We start from the raw sequence: 20,402 nt of genomic DNA, 5'->3' as shown, positions 1-20,402 counted from the left end.
CCCATCTCTAGATGAAGGGTGAAGGGATCAAATAAAACAGCCCAGGGGACCACGCTGTCCATCAACTCAAATCCAGTTGATAATATGGGGTTAACACTCAAACTATATTCTTTCAATTTCTTTATGCATGCTCAATAATCCAGGTAAAAAACTCAAAGAAAGAAAGGTGAATCACTTCATCTGGACATGACGTTTATTGAGAGAAACATTTCATCACTCATCTAAGTGACCTCTTCTGTCACAAGTGACTGTAGGTATCCCCACCCATATAAACAACACAGTGAAATAACAACCGAAAACGATCAGTTTCATATGCAAATTGCCGTGAGCATTAACTAGAGTTTCAATGGCAATGTGTACTATTCACACAGGATTTGGGAATGGAGGGGGATGAAATTGTCTTGTATGATGTTACGTCTGTCTTCATGTGCATGCCTGCTGATGAAGCAGTGGAGGTGGTCTGTATGAAATTACAAAATGACACCACCTTTTGCAATAGACCACTCTTAAAACTGACAAAGTGTGTCTGCTCCTGAAGCTGTGTCTTCTGTCCACGTACTTCACATATGAGGGACAGTACTATAGGCAGAGGCATGGGTGTGCTATGGGTTCCCCCCCAGTCTCCCCTACAGTGGCCAACTTGTATATGGAGGATGTGGAAAAGAGGGCTCTTATGTCCTATCCAGGGATACCACCTAACCATTGGTTCAGATTTTTGGACAACACGTGGGTTAAAATCAAATCTCAGGATGTACCACATTTCACCGACCACATCAACTCTGTGGACAACCACATCAAGTTCACCAGGGAGGATGTGAAAAATGACAGGTTAGCCTTCTTAGACTGTGAAATTGCAATTGGTGATGGGGGACATTTGATTGTTGATTTTTACTGCAAACAAACGCATACTGATCAGTACTTAAGGTTTGACTCTCATCATCCACTGGAGATACTAGGAGTCATCAGGACACTGTACCACCGAGCTGACAACGTCCCCAGCAACACAGCAGGCCCTGGTTAAGTGTGGTTATCCTAACTGAGTGGTTGTCAAAGCCAAAAAGACATCCAAACAGTGCACCAGCCAATCAAAGAAAGGAAAAGGACAACAGCTGCCTGAGCATAAACCAGTGGTGATTCCGTATGTGGCGGGAGTGTCGGAACAGTTGAAACGCGCATTCCAAATATCACGTCTCAGTTGCTTTCAAACCCCAAAACATGCTGCACCAGAAATTGGTCTACCCCAAGGATCGGGTTCTGCGGCACAAACAGAGCAATATAGTATATGCTGTTAAGTGCCAGGAGGATTGCCATGACTTGTACATTAGGGAAACCAAACAGACGGTGGCGAAAAGGATGGCACAACACATAAGAGCTAACACGTCAGGCCAGGACTCCGCAGTCTACACCCATCTACAGGCCAGCGGCCACTCTTTCAGGGGTGAGGATGTGCACACCCTTGATAGGGAGGAACACTGGTTTCAACGGGGAGTCAAAGAGGCCATCTATGTGAAGAGGGAATGACCATCCCTGAACCGGGGGGTGGGGGGGGGCAAGCGTAAATCTGTCGCCATCTTACAATGCTGTGATTGCAACCATTCCCCAATCCTCTGTGAATAGTACACGTGGCCACTGAAACGTTAGTTAATGCTCACTGAAACGTTAGTTAATGCTCACGGTAATTAGCATATGAAACCGATCATTTTCATTCATTATGCCACTGTATTGTTTATAGGGTTGGGGATACCTATAGTCAGTTGAGACTGAAGAGGTCACTTGAGGGTGATGAAAATAATAAATAAACGTTGTGTCCAAAAGAACTGATTCAACTTTCTTTCTATATTCATTCAAAAACACTACATTCACCAACAAAACCTTTTCCTTAGCACAAATCAATTTGCTTTCTCAATTCAACCATATGTGGCACCGTTTATGAAAAAAAATTAGTGGTACCAATAGGATTGGGTATCACGCTTTCTAAAACAGTGTTTTAAAGAGGACTTTAATTCTACAATTGCCAATTTTGATCGAGTGCTTTGAAAACTGAAAAGGAAGCAAAAACTCAAAATGAAAATTTACTTTTAAAATTCACTTGGCAAATTGATAAAAAATTTAACAATCTTAAAAAAACAAAAACAAATCAAAAAAAGAACGAACATGTTTTTCTCTAGTTCAGGTATGGGATAATACTAGGTGGCATGATGCTTCTGGAGTAAGGAACTATTTGGTTCCAAGGAACACAAAACAAGTACCAGTCTAGGATGTGAATCTTGACCAACAAAACAGAGGAGCTGGGCGTCCAGGTAGCATTGCGGTCTATTCCGTTGCCTACCAATCAATCAATCAATCAATTAATCAATCAGGATTGGCGGTTCATATCCCGCGTTACCTCCGGCTTGGTCGGGCCCCCCTACAGACAAAATTGGACGTGTCTGCGGGTGGGAAGTCGGATGTGGATATGTGTCCTGGTCACTGCACTAGTGCCTCCTCTGGTCGGTCAGGGCGCCTGTTTGTGGGGGGGGGGGGGGAACTGGCGGGAATAGCATGATCCTCCTACACGCTACATCCCCCTAGCAAAACTCCTCACTGTCTGATGAAAAGAAGTGGCTGGCGACTCTACATGTATCGGAGGAAGCATTTGGTAGTCTGCAGCCCTCCCCGGATCGGCAGAGTGGATGGAGCAGCGACCGGGAAGGCTTGGAAGAGTGGGGAAACAATGCCAGATACAATTGGGGAGGAAGAGAGGGAAAAAACCCAAACAGGGGACCTTACAAATCATCAGGCCACCCTCCTTTAGGTACAGTACTATGGCATCTCCAAAGGGGTTAATTATACACCTTTCACTTAGTTCTTGGGAATTACAGATGAAGTTAATTAATGTCAGTGTTTTGGCATTTGATGTCATACTCATTTAGTTCTACTAATACTACTTTCAGCTGCTCCCATTAGGGGTCGCCACAGCGGATCATCCGTTTCCATTTCTTCCTGTCTTCCTCTGTCACACCAGCCACCTGCATGTCCTCCCTCACCACATCCATAAACCTCCTCTTTGGCCTTCCTCTTTTCCTTTCCTGGCAGCTCCATATTCAGCATCCTTCTCCCAATATACACAGCATCTCTCCTCCACACATGTCCAAGCCATCTCAATCTTGCCTCTCTTGCTTTGTCTCCAAACCGTCCAACTTGACCGGTCCCTCTAATATAATCATTCCTAATCCTGTCCTTCTTCGTCACGCCCACTGAAAATCTTAGCATCTTCAACTCTACCACCTCCACCTCCACCTCCTGTCTTTTCGTCAGTGCCACTGTCTCCAAACCATATAACATAGCTGGTCTCACAACCATCTTGTAAACCTTCCCTTAAACTCTTGCTGGTACCCTTCTGTCGCAAATCACTCCTGACACTCTTCTCCACCCACTCACCCTGCCTGCACTCTCTTCTTCACCTCTCTACTGCACTCCCCGTTACTTTGGACAGTTGACCCCAAGTATTTAAACTCATATGCCTTCGTCACCTCCACCCCTTGCATCCTGGCCATTCCACTGTCCTCCCTCTCATTCACGCATAGGTATTCCGTCTTGCTCCTACTGACTTTCATTCCTCTTCTCTCCAGTGCATACCTCCACCTCTCCAGGCTCTCCTCAACCTGCACCCAAATCTTGCTACAGATCACGATGTCATCCGCGAACATCATCGTCCATGGAGACTCCTGCCTGATCTTGTCCGTCAACCTGTCCATCACCATTGCAAACAAGAAAGGGCTCAGAGCCGATCCTTGATGTTATCCCACCTCCACCTTGAACCCATCTGTCATTCCAACCGCACACCTCACCATTGTCACACTTCCCTCATACATATCCTGCACCACTCCTACATACTTCTCTGCAACTCCCGACTTCCTCATACAATACCACACCTCCTCTCTCGGCATCCTGTCGTATGCTTTCTCTAAATCTACAAAGACACAATGCAAACTCTTTCTGGCCTTCTCTATACTTCTCAATCAACATTCTCAAAGCAAACATCACATCTGTGGTGCTCTTTCGTGGCACGAAACCATACTGCTGCTCACTAATCGTCACCTCTCCTCTTAACCTAACTCCCATTACTCTTTCCCAAATCTTCATGCTGTGGCTGATCAACTTTATACCTCTGTAGTTGCTACAGTTCTGCACATCGCCCTTGTTCTTGAAAATCGATACCAGTATGCTTCTTCTCGACTCCTCAGGCATCCTCTCACTTTCCAAGATTGTGTTAAACAATCTAGTTAAAAACCCCACTGCCATCTCTCCTAAACATCTCCATGCCTCCACATGAAGTTCCCTAATGATATTAAATATTTGTTTAGCCACTTCTACTTACTATATGATTTCGACAACATAATCATACATCTCAGGGGTTTGTTTACCTGTTAAGACTACAGGCTTACATGTATTTGCATATTACCATAACTTGGATCTACCGGCAGCACCTAAACCAAATTGAGTGCACAAATCATCAGAATGAGAATTATTATGACATGCCAACCATTGACCTTAATAGTCGATTGGCATGTCATGTAATGATATGATGTAAACCCTGACAAGGTAACTTGATATCATCTGATCATTTGATATCCTTTAGCAAAGCAAGGGTTGTGTTTAAAAAGTCTTAAGAGCCTATTTTACCAAGTGCACTGACGTCATTTGTCCAACCTATGTAGGAGTCGTTAAATAATATCAATTCATGCTGTCATTTTCTGAGACTGAAAGAAACCCAGCCTCTGAGGATGCACAAACCAGTGCATTCTTAGTGCCGGTCCCAAGCCCGGATACATGGGGAGGATTGCATCAGGAAAGGCATCTGGTGTAAAACCTTTGCCAAATCAAGTATGTAGATCATAAATCAGATTTCCATACCGGAGTGGTCGAGGCACAGGTTGCCAACGACTGCCACCAGTACTGTTGGCTAGCAAGGTGCCGATAGAAACTATGCTACTGTCGGGAGAAGGAGAGGGGTAAGGCATGTCCAGAGGCAGCGGGAGAGGAGGAAGGGTCAGAACTTTGAATGATGGCATTATGACTAGGGATGGGTTATCGTTAAGATTTTAATGGTACTACTACTCTAACAAATACTGCTTATCGAGTCGGTACTTTAATAATACCCTTATGGGTTTTTTGTTATTTTTTTAAGAGAAAAAAAACCCCAGATGTGACATTGCTTTATTTTCTCATGTCTGGACAGAGCGTTGCCTTTAATCATTAACTCATGTTTGTATAATTTATGTAACCCCATGTGGGCTCTAGGCTGCTAGCATATGTAACATACCTGAGGTGGATGGGAACACGAGAGATGAACTACAAGTTGAGTAGTCGAAAACTGCCTTTCTCCACCTGTATTTGATGCACTTTCACTAGATGTTTCTAAAGACCGCTTGTGTTTCCGCCCTTAAATGCAACAAAAAAAAAAGACTTGTTGCACTTGTGATGAACATTGTCAGCATCGAATCTAGTCAAGTATAACCAAACTTTTGACCATTTAGTTCTCTCCGCTATCGTCGCGAAAAGCAGGCTCTGTGAGTCTGTGTGTGTGAGTCTGAGAGCTGACCCTGGCTTACAGGTCGCACAGACGACAAGGATCCGAGAGAGAGAGGGCTCTCTTCTGGATTGGGAATAGCAAAAATGCATCATAGACGATGTCTTAATCTTATTGCAAATTAGAAATGGAGTTGGTGAGATAAAAGTTACAATAAAGCGTTTATGTAGCCTAAATAAATAGGAAATTTATTTTCTTAATTTCTCCAATACCGATAACAGGACCGTTAATGTCAGAGATTATTAATACTATGGTCTTTATTTATTTAGCACTGTTGCCCGTTTAATACTGGGTTTCGGTACCCATCCCTAACTATGACTGGTAAAAGGAGAAAGCTGGCTGATATGATAGAGGAAAAAAAGGTAATTATACTGTGTGCAACACACCAGGTGGAAGGGGAGTAAGGCCGGGAGCATCGGTGGTGGGCTTTGAACTCTTCTACCATGGTGTGGATGGGAGGAGAATGGGGTAGGGGTAATCCTGAAGGAAGAGTATGTCAAGAGCATGTTGGAGGTGAAGAGTGTCGGACAGAGTGATGAGCATGAAGCTGGAAATCAAAGTGTGAGATAGAAGAGAAAGAAGAATCCCGGAGTAAATTGGATGAAGTGGCGGTGAGAGAGTGGTGATTGGAGCAGACTTCAAGGGGCATGCTGGTGAAGGGAATGGAGGTAATGAGGATGTGATGGGTAGGTATGGTGTTAAGGAGAGGAATGTGGAAGAACAGATAGATGGTAGTGGATTTTGCAAAAAGGATGGAAATGTCTGTGGTGAATACATATTTCAAGAAGAGGGAGGAACACAGGGGGACGCAAGAGTGGAGGAAGGTGCACACAGGTGGACTATATCTTATTTAAGAGGTGCAATCTGAAAAGGGATTGGAGACTGCAAGTTGGTGACAGGGGAGAACTTAGCCAGGCAGCATCAGATGGTGGTCTGTAGGATGACTTTGGAGATCAAGAAAAGGGACAGAGTGAAGGCAGAACCTAGGTTCAAATGGTGGAAGTTGAAGAAGGAAGACTGTTGTTTGGTGTTCAGGAATGAGTTAAGACAGGCACTGGGTGGTAGTGAAGAGCTGCCGGATGGCTGGGCAACCACTGCAGAAATAGTGAGGGAGACAGCTAGGAAAGTACTTGGTGTGGCATCTGGACAGAGGAAGGAAGACAAGGAGACTCGGTAGTGGAATGAGGAAGTACAGTAAATCATACAGAGGAGGAGGTTGGCAAAGAAGAAGTGGGATAGTCAGAGAGATGAAGAAAGTCGACAAGAGAAAAATGAGATGCGATGTAAGGTGAAGAGAGAGGTGACAAAGGCAAAGCAAAACGCATATGGCAAATGAGAAAAGGACTTGTACCGATTGGCTAGACAGAGGGACTGAGCTGGGAAGGATGTGCAGCAGGTTAGGGTGATGAAGGATAGCGATGGAAATATGCTGACAAGCAAAGAGAGTGTGTTGAGAAGATGGGAGGAGTACTTTGAGGGGCTAATGAATGAAGAAAATTAGAGAGCTAAGGTAGGATGATGTGGGGATAGTGAATCAGGAAGCAGTGGATTAGAAAGGAGGACGTGAGGGCAGCTATGAAGAGGATGAAGAGCAAAAAGCGGTTGGTCCAGATGACATACTTGTGGAGGCATGGAGATGTTTAGGAGAGATGGCAGTTTTTAACTAGATTGTTTAACACAGTCTTGGAAAATGAGAGGATACCTGAGGAGTTGGGATATGTGTGCTGGTACCGATTTTCAAGAATAAGGGTGATGTGCAGAGGTTTAACTACAGAGGTATAAAGGTGATCAGCCACAGCATGACGTTATGGGAAAAAGTAGTAGAAGCTAGGTTAAGAGGAGAGGTGATTACTAGTGAGAAGCAGCATGGTTTCATGCCAGGAAAGACCACTACAGATGCGATTTCTGCTTTGAGAGTGTTGATGGCGAAGTATAGAAAAGGTCAGATGGCGTTACATTGTGTCTTTGTGGATTTAGTGAAAGCATACGACGGTACCGAGAGGGGTGTGGTATTGTATGAGGAAGTCGGGAGTTGCACAGAAGTAGGGAAAAGTGGTGCAGGATATGAGGGCAGTGTGATGGTGGTATGGTGTGCGGTAGTAATGACGGATGGTTCAATGTGGAGTTGGGATTACATCAAGGATCGGCTCTGAGCTCTTTCTTGTTTGTAATGGTGATGGACAAGCTGATGGATGAGATCAGACAGGAGTCTCCATGGACTATGATGTTCACGTATGACATTGTGATCTGTAGTGAAAGTAGCGAGCAGGTTGAGAAGTGCCTAGACGTGGAGGTATGCACTGGAAAGAAGAGGAATGAAAGTCAGTAGGAGCAAGACAGAATACATATGCGTGAATGAGAAGGAGGAGAGTGGAAAAGTGAGGATGCAAGTAGAGGTGGCGAAGGTGGATGGGTTTAAATACTTGAGGTCAACTGTTCAAAGTAATGGGGAGTGTGGAAGAGAGGTGAAGAAGAGAGTGCAGGCAGGGTGAAGTGGGCGGAGAATAGTGTCAGTAGTGATTTGCGACAGAAGAGTACCAGATAGAGTGAAAGGGAAGGTTTACAAGATGGTAGTGAGACCAGCTATGTTGGTATGGTTTGGAGATGGCAGCACTGACGAAAAGACAGGAGGCGGAGCTGGAAGTGGCAGAGTTGAAAATGCTCAGATTTTCGTTGGGAGTGACAAAGATGGACAGGATTAGGAATGAGCATATCAGAGGGACAGCTCAGGCTGGATGGTTTGGATACAAAACAAGAGAGGTGAGATTGAGATGGTTTGGACATACGTATGTGGAGGAGAAATGCTGGACATATTAGGAGAAGTATGCTGAAGTTGAAGCTGCCAGGCAAGAGGAAATGAGGAAGGCCAAAGAGGAGGTTTATGGATGTGGTGAGGGAGGACATGCACCTGCATGTCCTCCCTCACCACAGAGGAAGATCCAGAGGACAGGAAGAGATGGAAATGGACGATCCACTGTGGCGACCCCTAACGGGAGAAGCCATAACAAGAACATTTCCAGAGAATTAAGAAAACAAATCACTTTAATAACTGTCATAAATCAACTTCCAAGACAAAGAAGTGAGCAGATCTCAGCAGTTGTCGTTTTGAGGGGTGGGCAGAGGCCACTTTAGCTCAGAGCGTATACAGTCTATCAGCAAGGATAACTAGAGTGATAGGATTACACGGGATCATTTTTGGTCCTACAATAGAATGGGAAGCCACTCCACTTACGTGGTGTGCTCAACTGTTTTCTATAACAAGAAAGCACGCAGTCATACTAGGGATTATCTTGAATATACGAGTATGTCACATGATAATAGTAGGTGGCCTATGGTTAAACCTTGACCAATACTTGTAATGACATGGACAATGGTAGAAGTTATCTCCTTTCATAACACAAGTACTACCATGTAGGAGTACCTGAAGAACCTCAGTCCAATGTAATCCAATAAACCTGAGGAAAAAACACATCTCTAATTCTCTGTCTTACACACACCTCTTGATGTGGGCATACATTTTTCTTTATTCATATCTTTGGAAATACTCACATGCACTGGTTAGTGACAGAGAGCACTACACAGTTGGCAGGCTTCTTCTCCTCCTGTACCTGTCTGTAGAACTTCTGGTACAGAGACTTGCGTCTGTCCGCTGGGCTGTAGCCCTCAGTCTTGGCTTTTGAAGCTGGTGAAGATGGGAAAAATGGACGGAAACAAAGCAGAACAAAGAATAAACTCTCGTCTAGAATGGTGTGTATTTAAGTGAAAAATCTTGACAAGCTCTACCATGTACCATTATATGGTCTTAACCCACAAAGCAGAAGTTGAATTCAGTGAGTGCCAATCCTCACATCCGTGATGTTGCAAATTGGCAACAGTTTAAATAAAATTTGAGTATTTTTAGTTTCTATTTCCAATTTAACACAAACTGCTTGATTCTCAAATCTTTTTACAAAAATCGAACTATCACTGGATGATAACAGTAATAAACAGTGCTCGTCACACCATAAAATATTTAACATTGCCATCCTGAAATTATAGGCCAGAGGCCAAACGCTTTCATGGCCTTTTAAGTAGTATTGTTCAAATAACAAAACAGAATAGGAATATGATCACTCTAGATTTCCTAAGACATCAGAAATTTCAAAACATGAAGCAGTCCTTTGTGCTTGTTAAATCTACTATAAAATAAATGAAATTAAAAAATATGTATGAACAGTTTCATTAATAGGCATGTTATTTTTGGTTAAGCCAGTTTGCACTCTCAAATTGACTTCTGTGTTTAAAATGATACAAATCCTTTTTGTCAATTTACAGTAAATTGAGACAAGGAAACCTCACCATTTTGTTGATGCTGGAACCCTTCATACTGCTGGTTACCACTGAAGTTGTGTTGTTGATCTAGCTCTTCATAACTGAAATAACAGAATTAAATGAGCATTTTCTTAAATTACCATCAATGTAGTTACTGGTGCCAGGTAAAAATAGATTTTCCAATTCATTGCCATCTTTATTCAAATGATCCGATATCAATTCTCAAAATTCCCAGATCAATCTTTTATGTGTACTTTTTCCAGAGAATGCATGAAGAATTTCACTAAATATTAACTTCTGCACACCTTGCATCTCTCAGATGCTTTTAGTTTGCCTTGCGCTGATTTTCTGCTGAAATAGTATGGAAACTTAGTTTGCCAAATTACATTTTTGACAACAATGGCTGCTGCTGGCCCCACTATGCATTTTGCTGCCACTTCATCAGATCCTAAACCACCTCTGCTTGAGAAGGCATACATATCACAAAGTTACTGAGGCAAGATACATTTGAGGCTAGATCTACATACTTTAACTCCCAATATTTCTTAACTAGGTGTCAGGGTTCAAAAAAAGATTTTCTAACACCCAAGGTCCACAGCAAGAGTAATATGGAGCACTTGCTCAGCCAGCTTCAGTTTAAGGAAGTAACAAGACTGGGTAAACCTAGTATATGGCTGGACTACGTATGGTTAATGTATGACGTAGTGGCCAATTTGTTATTTGTTACAGGGCTAATCAGGGATAGTCAGTGGTAGTGTCTATAATGTGAATTACTGGATACTAAATGTTCATCTACCATTTTCTGTAGTGGTCCCAGTAATATTTTTTGTTAAATATTCCGCTCTTAGCATTTCAGTAGTATCCACAAGCAGCAATATAATCCATTCACTGGCATGTGATAAATGTGGAATGAGCTGGAACCGCTGTGTCGATTCATTTTGAAAGAGCAACGGCCAAAAGGGAAACTCTCACTTCCTTGTTTACCAGTGACATCGTTGGTCGGCCGACCTATCATGTAACTTCAGTTGTTGGTCACCTGATTCAGCAGCCCAATCATGTAGCTTGTTAGCCCACACCCCTTTTCCACCAAATTAGCTTTGGTTCTTGAACCAGTTTTGTTCAAGATTCTTGGAACCTTGGTACTATCTAGCAAACTAGCCCACCCAAAGAAATTGAATCAAGTGCAACTGGACTTAACCAAGTCCAGTTGCACTTGATTCAAATCCTTTGGATAACTGTGACCTGGATGAATGAGAACATTCACAGACAAACTAGCCCACGTTTCCAACAGTTTTGAACAGAACCATTGTAATTGTGGATGTGTCATCAACAGAAGGTGTTGCACAATATACAATGGAAGTAAACAATAATAGCAAGATGGAAGATCGCATTGATTACCTGTGAGCTTTTGTTCTGTCATTACAGATACTTGTTTTTATCCAAAAAACAAACATGGACCAACTATTAATGACAAGACGTAGAAGACTATTACGTGCAAGAGGAATGGTCATGACCAAATCGTAAACAAGCATTGGGTTTCGTTGGCAGACCACTGTATGCTCTTTTTTTCCAATTATTTCTCATGACTTTCCTCCATTGTTGCCTTCTCCACCCCTCTTTCCAACCTAGAATATGACACGCCCACAGATATCTGCACAGTTCCCACTTCAGGTCCTACTATTTTTTGGTTCCAGCTGGGATCAACTTTTTGGGTTCCAAACAAATTTATTCTTGGTTGAAATGCTCTGAACAGGTCAAAATTGGTTGTGCGAAATGGAACGGAACCCATTCCATGTTGGTGGAAAAGGGATACCAGTCACTAACATGATCACTGACTGGCATTCAAGACTGTAGGGCTGCCCTGCTGGCTAGTCCAGCCAAAAATCAGAATATGGATAGATACCTAAATAAAGTAAGATGACGTATTCGAATACCTAGCGGGGTACACTAATGACTATATCAATCACTAAACACTAGATTTTTCTTTTACTTAAAAAAACAAAAACAAACAGTAACCTGTTGAGCATTACATAAGATTAAAATAATCAAGAAATTAATACAGACTCAAACATTCATCTGTTTCTAGCAAGTTTTAAAGAAGGGGTATGGAATAGAGAGAGCCTTGTGTGGGACTGTTTAATCATATTCCCGCCCGCTCCTGCTGGATTTCTGACCATTACCTCCCACACCCTAAATGTATGTGTTACATTCCTGCCCGCTCCCGTAATGTGTGTGTCCACTCCTGCCTGCACCCACAAACTTTCTGACCATTCATGCCCGCACAATAGAGTTCCGTTGATTCTGTGTGTTCTCCCATCCTGCAGGGAAAACACGTTATTTTACTTTGTAGTATTAATAAAGTGATGCATACCTGTCAGTAATAACTTAGTGAAATTACATTCTAGTGAATAATTACATTATACTAGTGAAATTACAGTTACTACAGTGCAATAAGTACACCTATTCTTGAGCAAAATCACACTGTATTTACTTATTTTAGAACGTGTTGTTGGCTGTGGTTGATTGCTTTGCTGAGGTTGTTTTATTTCGTTTCATTTCCCTGTGTCTTCTAGCACACTGACCAGGAGTAGTGCTCCTAATTTCACTGTATTCTGTACCATGACAATAAAGGCTTTCCATTCTATGTCAATAAAGAGTATATTAGAGGGACAGCTCAGGTTGGATGGTTTGGAGACAAAGCAAGAGAGGTGAGATTGAGATGGTTTGGACATGTCTGGACATTTGATAAGTTTAGTTTTGTGTGATGTTTCTGGTTATTGCTGTTACATTGATATATGTTCTGTTTTTGCTTGTTGACTTTTAAATTAACTATTGTACTGTTAGACCCCAGGAAGAATAGTCGCTGCTGAGGCAGTGATTAATGGGGATCTGAAATAAAGAATAAATAATGTGTGGAGGAGATGCTGGGTGTATTGGGTGAAGGATGCTGAAGATAGAACTGCCAGGCAAGAGGAAAGAGGAAGGCCAAAGAGGAGGTTTATCAATGTGAGGGAGGATATGCAGGTGGCAGTGTTGTAGTCAAGACCACCTAAACGAGCCCAAGTCAGGGCAAGACCAAGTCAAGACCAAGACTTTGAGGGGTTGAGACCGAGTCAAAACCAAGACCAAGGCAGGGTGAGACCGAGTCAAGACCAGGACTAGACTAATGCGAGTCCCACACTGCATGACACATGTACAATAAAATGCGGAACATGCAAACCATGGGGGCATTTAAAGATGGCGTAGAGGATAGATGCAGTGAAACCAGCTCCTATTCCAATTCCTTTATTTTAACCCATTTCTGTGCTACGCAAGTACCGAAACAACTACTGCTGGCTTTTACCACAATTCAACACCATTATATTGGATATGTCCCCGAAAAAAGCTGAAGCGGAAGGAAGACAAAAGCAGAAAGACAAAACTCTGACCATGGCTAGCACTAGCATTAGCTCAACCAAAGCTAATACCAAAGTGCCACCGACATGGTTTCTTGAGGAAATGGACAAAGCGATTAACAAAATTCAAACCTTGTTGGACCACAAGTTGAATGTTATATCTGAGTCGGTGGAAACACTTATCAGCGAAAACCGTGTTAGTTTCAAATAAGACAACTGTACTTATTTAAATTAGCTTTATTTGCGCTCTCAACAGCAAGTGGCCACAGCCTACCGAACATTTCAACAAATGCCTTTCACTAGCAGCGCGCCTTTCTCATAACAGGAGGGTTACCATAAAGACTGCAGTAGAAGTGACTAACAAAACAGGCTACCGTATGAACTGTATTATAGGCACCAACAAACATTAACTTAACAAACTTAACAATCTCCCCTCTTTTTTAAAAACAAAAACTGCAAGGATAATATGTCAGGAAAACAAAACAAATGCTTAGCTATCAACAGTCAGACTCGGTCATCTAGCTTCCATTGTCCATTATTCAGTGCCTTAAGCAATACCAGGGAAGAGGCTCCCTTTTTGGTCAGACAGTCTGCCAGCTGTTCCTTTGTAGCTGACCACAGAATACGATGAATCCTTTTCTTCTGGATAAGTTCTTTGATGCCACTTACTTCTAGTCTCAGTCGTTTCTCAGTCACTGACTTAGTGGACTTGATGGCATCCACAAGGGAGTAGTTGTCTGTTACACACATCACAGGTAGGGTGTGCTGTTGGACCTTTCCGGTGGCAAGTTCAGAGTAGAGCAGTGTTTCTCAACCCCGTCCTCAAGGAACCCCTATCCTGCATATTTTCTTTGCAACCCTGAATAGGTACCTGTTTGTAGTTATTAAACCAATCAGCAATGAATTTTGTCAGATGTTGCACACCTTCCATAATTAAGTGCTGCAAGATGATTGGTTGAGTAAGTACAAGCAGGGCTACCTATGCAGGGTTACAATGAAAATCTGCAGGATAGGGGTTCCTTGAGGACTGGGTTGAGAAACACTGGAGTAGAGGGAGGACAGAAATATGGCATTATCAATACCATCAGCAAGGGCAAGTGTCTCTCCTGCCAGCGTGCTCCGAACCACTCTTCTGATCCTTTTTGATTGCCAGCAGATTGGCGAGAATCTTCCTTCCTCGCCCATCAGCACAATGAGATGTCCTCCTTGTGTTCCCCCATCTGGGAGGTTTCCCATGGAAGTCACTGAAAACAACAAACTTCAAAGAGTCCTCATTTCCTAAGTTCTGAAACTTTAGGGTGACACGTTCTGATTTCAGTTTTCCTACTACCTTATTTGCTTCATGCATGGTCTGTACAGTAGCATGTTTTAGATTGGCTGCAAGGGCGTATGTATCAAACATGATATCTGGCCTACTCTGTCTAGCCACCTATAGGAGTTGTCCTATCTTTGACCTTAGTTTGTCAGTCTCACACTCTGTGAGAAGAGCATCACGCTCCAATGCTCTTGATGAGTCTATGAGAATGGGCTGAAGATTCTTTATGTAGATCTCTTGTTGTATGTGCACTTCTCCATCTACTGTGGCTAGTTCCATCCCCACATAGCAAAAGTTGTCCTGTTCTTCACGTCCCACTTGGAAAACTGTTTTGAGATGGGGAATGATTGTCGTGGCAAATTTGAGAGAGCCACCCCAGATAAAATCATTCACATGACAGACAAGGACACCAGTCACATTACAATATTCATCAACCCAGTAAAAAACAGCAGAATCAACTTGTGACATTGTGGTCCCTTTTTTTAGCATCGTTGCTTTGACTCTGTTATACCAGTAGAGTGATGCATCAGTGAGTCCATAGACACATTTTTTGAGCTTCCACAATGTTCCCTCACTTTTAGCCTCAGGAGGTGGGTGAACGTGGATGTCCCGAGACAGCTCCATTCCCTGAAGAAAAGCTGACTTGATGTCCATAGAGTTTAATGTCCACTTTTTCTGACATAAACTGACATGAGTAGTCTGAGGGACTTTGATGAGCATGTAGGGGAGTCCTTCTGTAGATCTTTAGTGTTGAATTCTTCAAAACCCCTAGCCACAAGACGCACCTTGGGTATTATACCATCAGGGGTTTCTTTCAGTGTACACACCCATCTAGTGGACAAATGCCTTTGACCCATATCTTTTACCTCCTCAAACACCCCATTATTCTTCCAGCTACTGATTTCATCTAGTTTAGCCTTATCAAATGAAACACCATCTGTGACTAATACATCATTTTCCTGCATATCAGAGCATAGTTCTACACTATCCAGTGGATTAACCTGAAGATTGTCTACCTTAGGACCTTAGTCTGTCCTTTTGTAGAACACCTTGTCCCCAGTTTCATACTTCTCATCTGTTGGACGAAGTTGCTTTCGTAGAGCTCTTCCGATTCTCTGTGAGCACTCTGCCTCTGTGAAAGCTTTCCTTGCTGCATGTAATGCTTTTATGTGCTGTCCCACCCATGCACTCATGCACCCATGAGTGCATGGGTGGGACAGCATCTCAAATTTACGGATCCTGTTGTATTTCTGTTCATAATCAACAATAAAGTCCACCATCAAGATGCCATTTTCCCTCGATATTCGAGGAATAGGCTTCATAGGCCCGGTCCTTCTCTTCTCTCAAAAAACCTTGTCAAGTTCCCCAATCAAAATGGTCATTCCATCATCCTTATTTAGATCATCCATATTTATTCCTAAAGCAGTCTCCCTCGCTCTACCTGTCAACGATAGAGCCACAGCCAACGCTTGCTTTTTCTTCTCCAAGTTCATCACCCGTCTCCATATTTTCACTTCATTTTTCCAGTTTTCATACGGCTTCTTTTCATCAAATCCAGGAGGCTGTCTGAAGTCATTCGAGGCAGCCATCCTCTGCTACCAATTGTTAGTTTCAAATAAGACAACTGTACTTATTTAACTGAGCTTTATTTGCGCTCTCAACAGCAAGTGGCCACAGCCTACCGAACATTTCAACAAATGCCTTTCACTAGCAAGCACGCCTTCCTCATAACATGAGGGTTACTGTAAAGACTGCAGTAGAAGTGACTAACAAAACAGGCTACCGTATTAACTGTATTATAGGCACCAACAAAAGTTAACTTAACAAACTTAACACCGTGCACTGGGGCAACGTGTTAAAGAGATCGAAGACAAGCAGGATAGCTACATGGAAAGCATCAACTTCGTACTCCAAGATCTCGATGACTACAAAAAAAAGGACAGAGGGAGAAATTAACAATCTAAAAGAAAAGCTTGATGATTTGGAAAACAGGGAGAGAAGGCAAAATCTAAGACTGGTTGGCTTTCCAGAAAGAGTTGAGGGGAAAAACGCAATCGCCTTCCTACAAGAATGGCTGCCGAAAATACTAGGTCTAGAGCAGGGGTCTCCAACATGTTGCTTGCGAGCTACCGGTAGCTTTCAAAGTAGCTTGCCAAAGGGTTAATGAATCATTCATAAATTTGAAAACTTGATGAGTCAAATTTGTTTGGTCACTTGGAAAACCTGCTTACATTTATATCCAATCAAATTCACTGGTGTCCCGCCCCCTCCTTATACAAAATGATTACTTGCCAAGTAGTTGTCAATCAAACAGTTGCGCTGCTGTCAAGCTTGATGAGTCAGTGGTGATGTGAGACGGACAGCAACCGTGACCGCGGCAGCTGCCCATACCAATAAGAGGCTAAAGACATACCATTTTCAAGAAGACTGGGAAACTTTTGTTTCATGAATGTAAATGACAAGTGTGTGTGTCTGATCTGCGGAGCTAGCGTGTCAGTCGGTAAAAGATGTAACGTGGAGCACCATTTCACCAAAGTCCACAGCAATTTTTCACGGGACTTTCCTGCAGGTAGCAGTCTACGAAAAGAGAAGATAAAGGAACTGAAAACTACGCTTCAAAGACAACAGTCTCTGTTCACAAGACCAATGAAGAAGGCCATTGCAGCAACAGAGGCTTCGTTTAAAATGGCGCACATCTTAACGAAGCACAAAAAGCCCTTCACCGATGGCGGGATTGTTAAAGGAGGCTACGACTGCGGTGGCTGAAACGTTATTCAGGGATCATAAAAGTGAGACAGAAATTTTGTCTGCTATTGCCGATGTACAACTTGGTGCTAATACTGTGGCAAGGAGACTGTCTGCGCTGTCTGTGGATGTGGTAAAACAGCTGGACTCGGACATGAACAGGTGCAAATGGTTTTCAATTCATTATAATGAGTCTGTCGACTCCAGTGATACAGCCCAGCTAGCCGTTTTCATTCGGATGGTGTTTAATGACTTTTCCACCAAAGAAGAGTTTTTGACCTTACTTCCACTGAAAACCACAACCAGGGGAGTTGATATTTACAATGCAGTGAAGGACTACTTTTGTAGAAAAAAATATCCCTATTGAAAACCTGGTGTCTGTAACAACTGATGGAGCCCCTACTATGACAGGTCATCACTTGGGATTTATTGCGCACTGCACAGCGGACCTGGACTTTCCAAAGTTTCTGAACTATCACTGCATCATTCACCAACAGGCTATATGCGCAAAAGTTATGAAATTTGACCATGTGATGGCGCCTGTTGTTAAGATCATCAGCTCCATTCGAGCAAAGGCTAAGCAACATCGGAGCTTCAAGTGTTCCTGGAGGAATGCTCTGCGAAGTATGAGGATCTTCTCCTCCACACTGAAGTCAGATGGCTAAGTCGGGGTAAGATACAACAGCGCTTTCTTTCCTTACTGGGTGAAATCAAGGCATTTATGGAAACGAGGGAGGAGGATACCACCCTATTATCTGATGCAGAGTGGCTACTTGATCTTGCTTTCCTGACAGACGTAACTGAGAAAATTAATGACCTGAACCTACAGTTACAAGGCAAAGATAAAAAACATATCGGATATGATCAGTGCTGTCAATGTGTTCAGTGCAAAACTGTCATTGTACATTCAGCAAGTGAAAAACAAAAGGTTTCAGCACTTCCCCTGTGTCTCAAAGATGTTGGAAAGTCACACAGGTGCAGCCAGCGCTTTAAATGTTTCCAAGTATTGTGACCTCGTCAAGGCTTGGACAGAAGTTTGCAGACAGATTCAGTGACTTTGAGAAACTTGAGCCCTGTGTGACATTTATGGCCAACCCCTTCATGGATGTGGACATACGTGAGATTTCAGCACAGATTGCTGAACTTTTCTGTGTTGATCTTGTAGAAATGGAAATTGAGGTAATAAACCTTCAAAATAATGTGCAGGTAAAGGCTCAACAGCATTCTCAGCATTCCTGGAGCTCTGAAGCAGCTCTGAAAATGTCTGCTTTGTTTGGGTCTACATACCTCTGTGAGTCGGCCTTTTCTGACATGAATGTCATGAAATCAAAGTTCAGAACAAGACTGAGAGATGAACATTTAAATGACTCCATAAGAGTGAACCTGAGTGGATACACTCCAGCATACACCTCTCTTGTTGACTCCATGCAGTGCCAGTCATCTCACTAACTACAAAAGACTGAATGTGACATGTGGACAGATATAACAAAATGACAAGTGAGTAAGAAATAATATCTGTGTATTTCTAATTGCGTTTTGTTTTGACAACATTCATATTTTAATTTAATAGTGTGAGATGGACTAGAAAGAAATGCACGCAGAAATACAAAACGCACATGCAGGTGAATTAAATACTTTTTCTGATGTTTTAATACAAAATGTGAGTTGTGGAAACCAAAATTTGTGAATGTCCAGGCAAAACAAGCTTATTCAGTTTGTTTGGGTTGAAATAAGCTATGAGAATAAATGTTACAAAACACGAGTGGCTCTCGGCCATTTTCATTTTGTAAAAGTAGCTCTCAGAGGAAAAAAGGTTGGAGACCCCTGGTCTACAGACTGGGGGCTCAATTGAGATTAGAGCAGGCTCACCGTACACTCCAGTGGCATCCCGATGAAGGTGGCCGACCTCGGGCCCTAGTGATCCGTCTGCTTCACTTTGCAGATGTGATGGAAATCTTCATCATAATAATAATAATAATAATCATACCCCAAGGATATGATTGATAAGGTATGATATGGCCAAACCAGTTTCTTACCGTAACACTGAAATAATCATATTTAAGGTGATTAAACTTCCACGGAAAGGGGGTAGATGGGTATTTTTCTTTTAAGTATCTAACACCCAGTGTGGGAAAGATCGAGTGATTCAGCGACCCGGAGAGAGAGAAGTTCACAACACTCAAACGCACACAAGTACTAGGGTTTGACTAGGTAAACAGTTATAAACAGGCGGCGTGTAGCGTTTATGTCGGGAGCAATATGCAACTGACATTAGCCAACGTTGATGTAACGTAACTTTATATACAGTAGTTGCATAACTTTATGTGGCCTGTCTCGTCATTGTTTATCACAAGCAAAAATGTAACTTGAGAACAACAATTTGTCACAACGTGCCCTGTCCCCGCAATCTCTCACAAAGGTAACACTGCATTAGCTACATCCCTCAATATATGTTAACTAAATTAGGTAGCTTGCGCACCTAGTTAGGTGGCATATAGCTGGCAAGCAACTCAAACTAGCGCCCTGAAACATACAGTAATACATAGGTAGCTAATATGTATAGCTAATATTCGCTAAACCTCGGAGGCCATTTTCCATAAGAAGAACTACACGAACTCCCAGGCTGGCGTGAACTACAAGTGGAACTACCCCGTAATCGGCCCTCTTAAGTGTCGTGTTTCCATAGCGATGTAGGAACCACCAGGCTCATAAGACCCCCTCTGAACCTCGTCGGTGGTGTAGTAAGCCAAAAAAGCCTGCATCTCCTTGTCTGTACATTTTTCAGCTGATTTCTCCATTACGCTTGATCAAAATTCTCTAGTGTTGTGCTTGCTACCACACAGCTTGGTTGCTGGCTTATAAAAATGGCGCTTGTTGAAACCGAAGTAGTAGGCTGGTTGCGTCCGACCAGCTTGTTACTTCTGTTCAACCAATCACCGTCGAGCCCCGCCCAGCAGGTTTTCAGGGCCGCTCAGAAGTACCTACCCCAGAGCAGCGACTACAGACGTTCCAGTAAAAGTCCCATTAAGAGTGCCGGTCAGGGGTAGTTCCTCAAGTGGAAACA

At 42.8% G+C, this 20,402-nt stretch overlaps 1 protein-coding gene across 1 annotated transcript in view; it reads right to left on the bottom strand.

Annotated features, from left to right (window-relative positions):
- si:ch211-216l23.2 (uncharacterized protein LOC565061 homolog) overlaps positions 1-20,402 on the bottom strand; it is an 80,428-nt gene that overhangs the window by 42,589 nt on the left and 17,437 nt on the right. Inside the window, exons 3-4 of the mRNA XM_056282734.1 lie at positions 9,911-9,984; positions 9,122-9,254 (exon numbers count right to left, since the gene is read on the bottom strand). Coding sequence (XP_056138709.1) covers positions 9,122-9,254; positions 9,911-9,984 — 207 coding nt within the window. The remainder of the gene's footprint in view (positions 1-9,121; positions 9,255-9,910; positions 9,985-20,402) is intronic.

This window comes from Lampris incognitus, chromosome 6 (genome assembly GCF_029633865.1).
Source record: "Lampris incognitus isolate fLamInc1 chromosome 6, fLamInc1.hap2, whole genome shotgun sequence".
NCBI classification, from domain to species: Eukaryota; Metazoa; Chordata; class Actinopteri; order Lampriformes; family Lampridae; genus Lampris; species Lampris incognitus.
The sequence above is the reverse complement of the archived record's forward strand: the minus strand, read 5'-3'. Positions and strand labels throughout refer to the sequence as shown.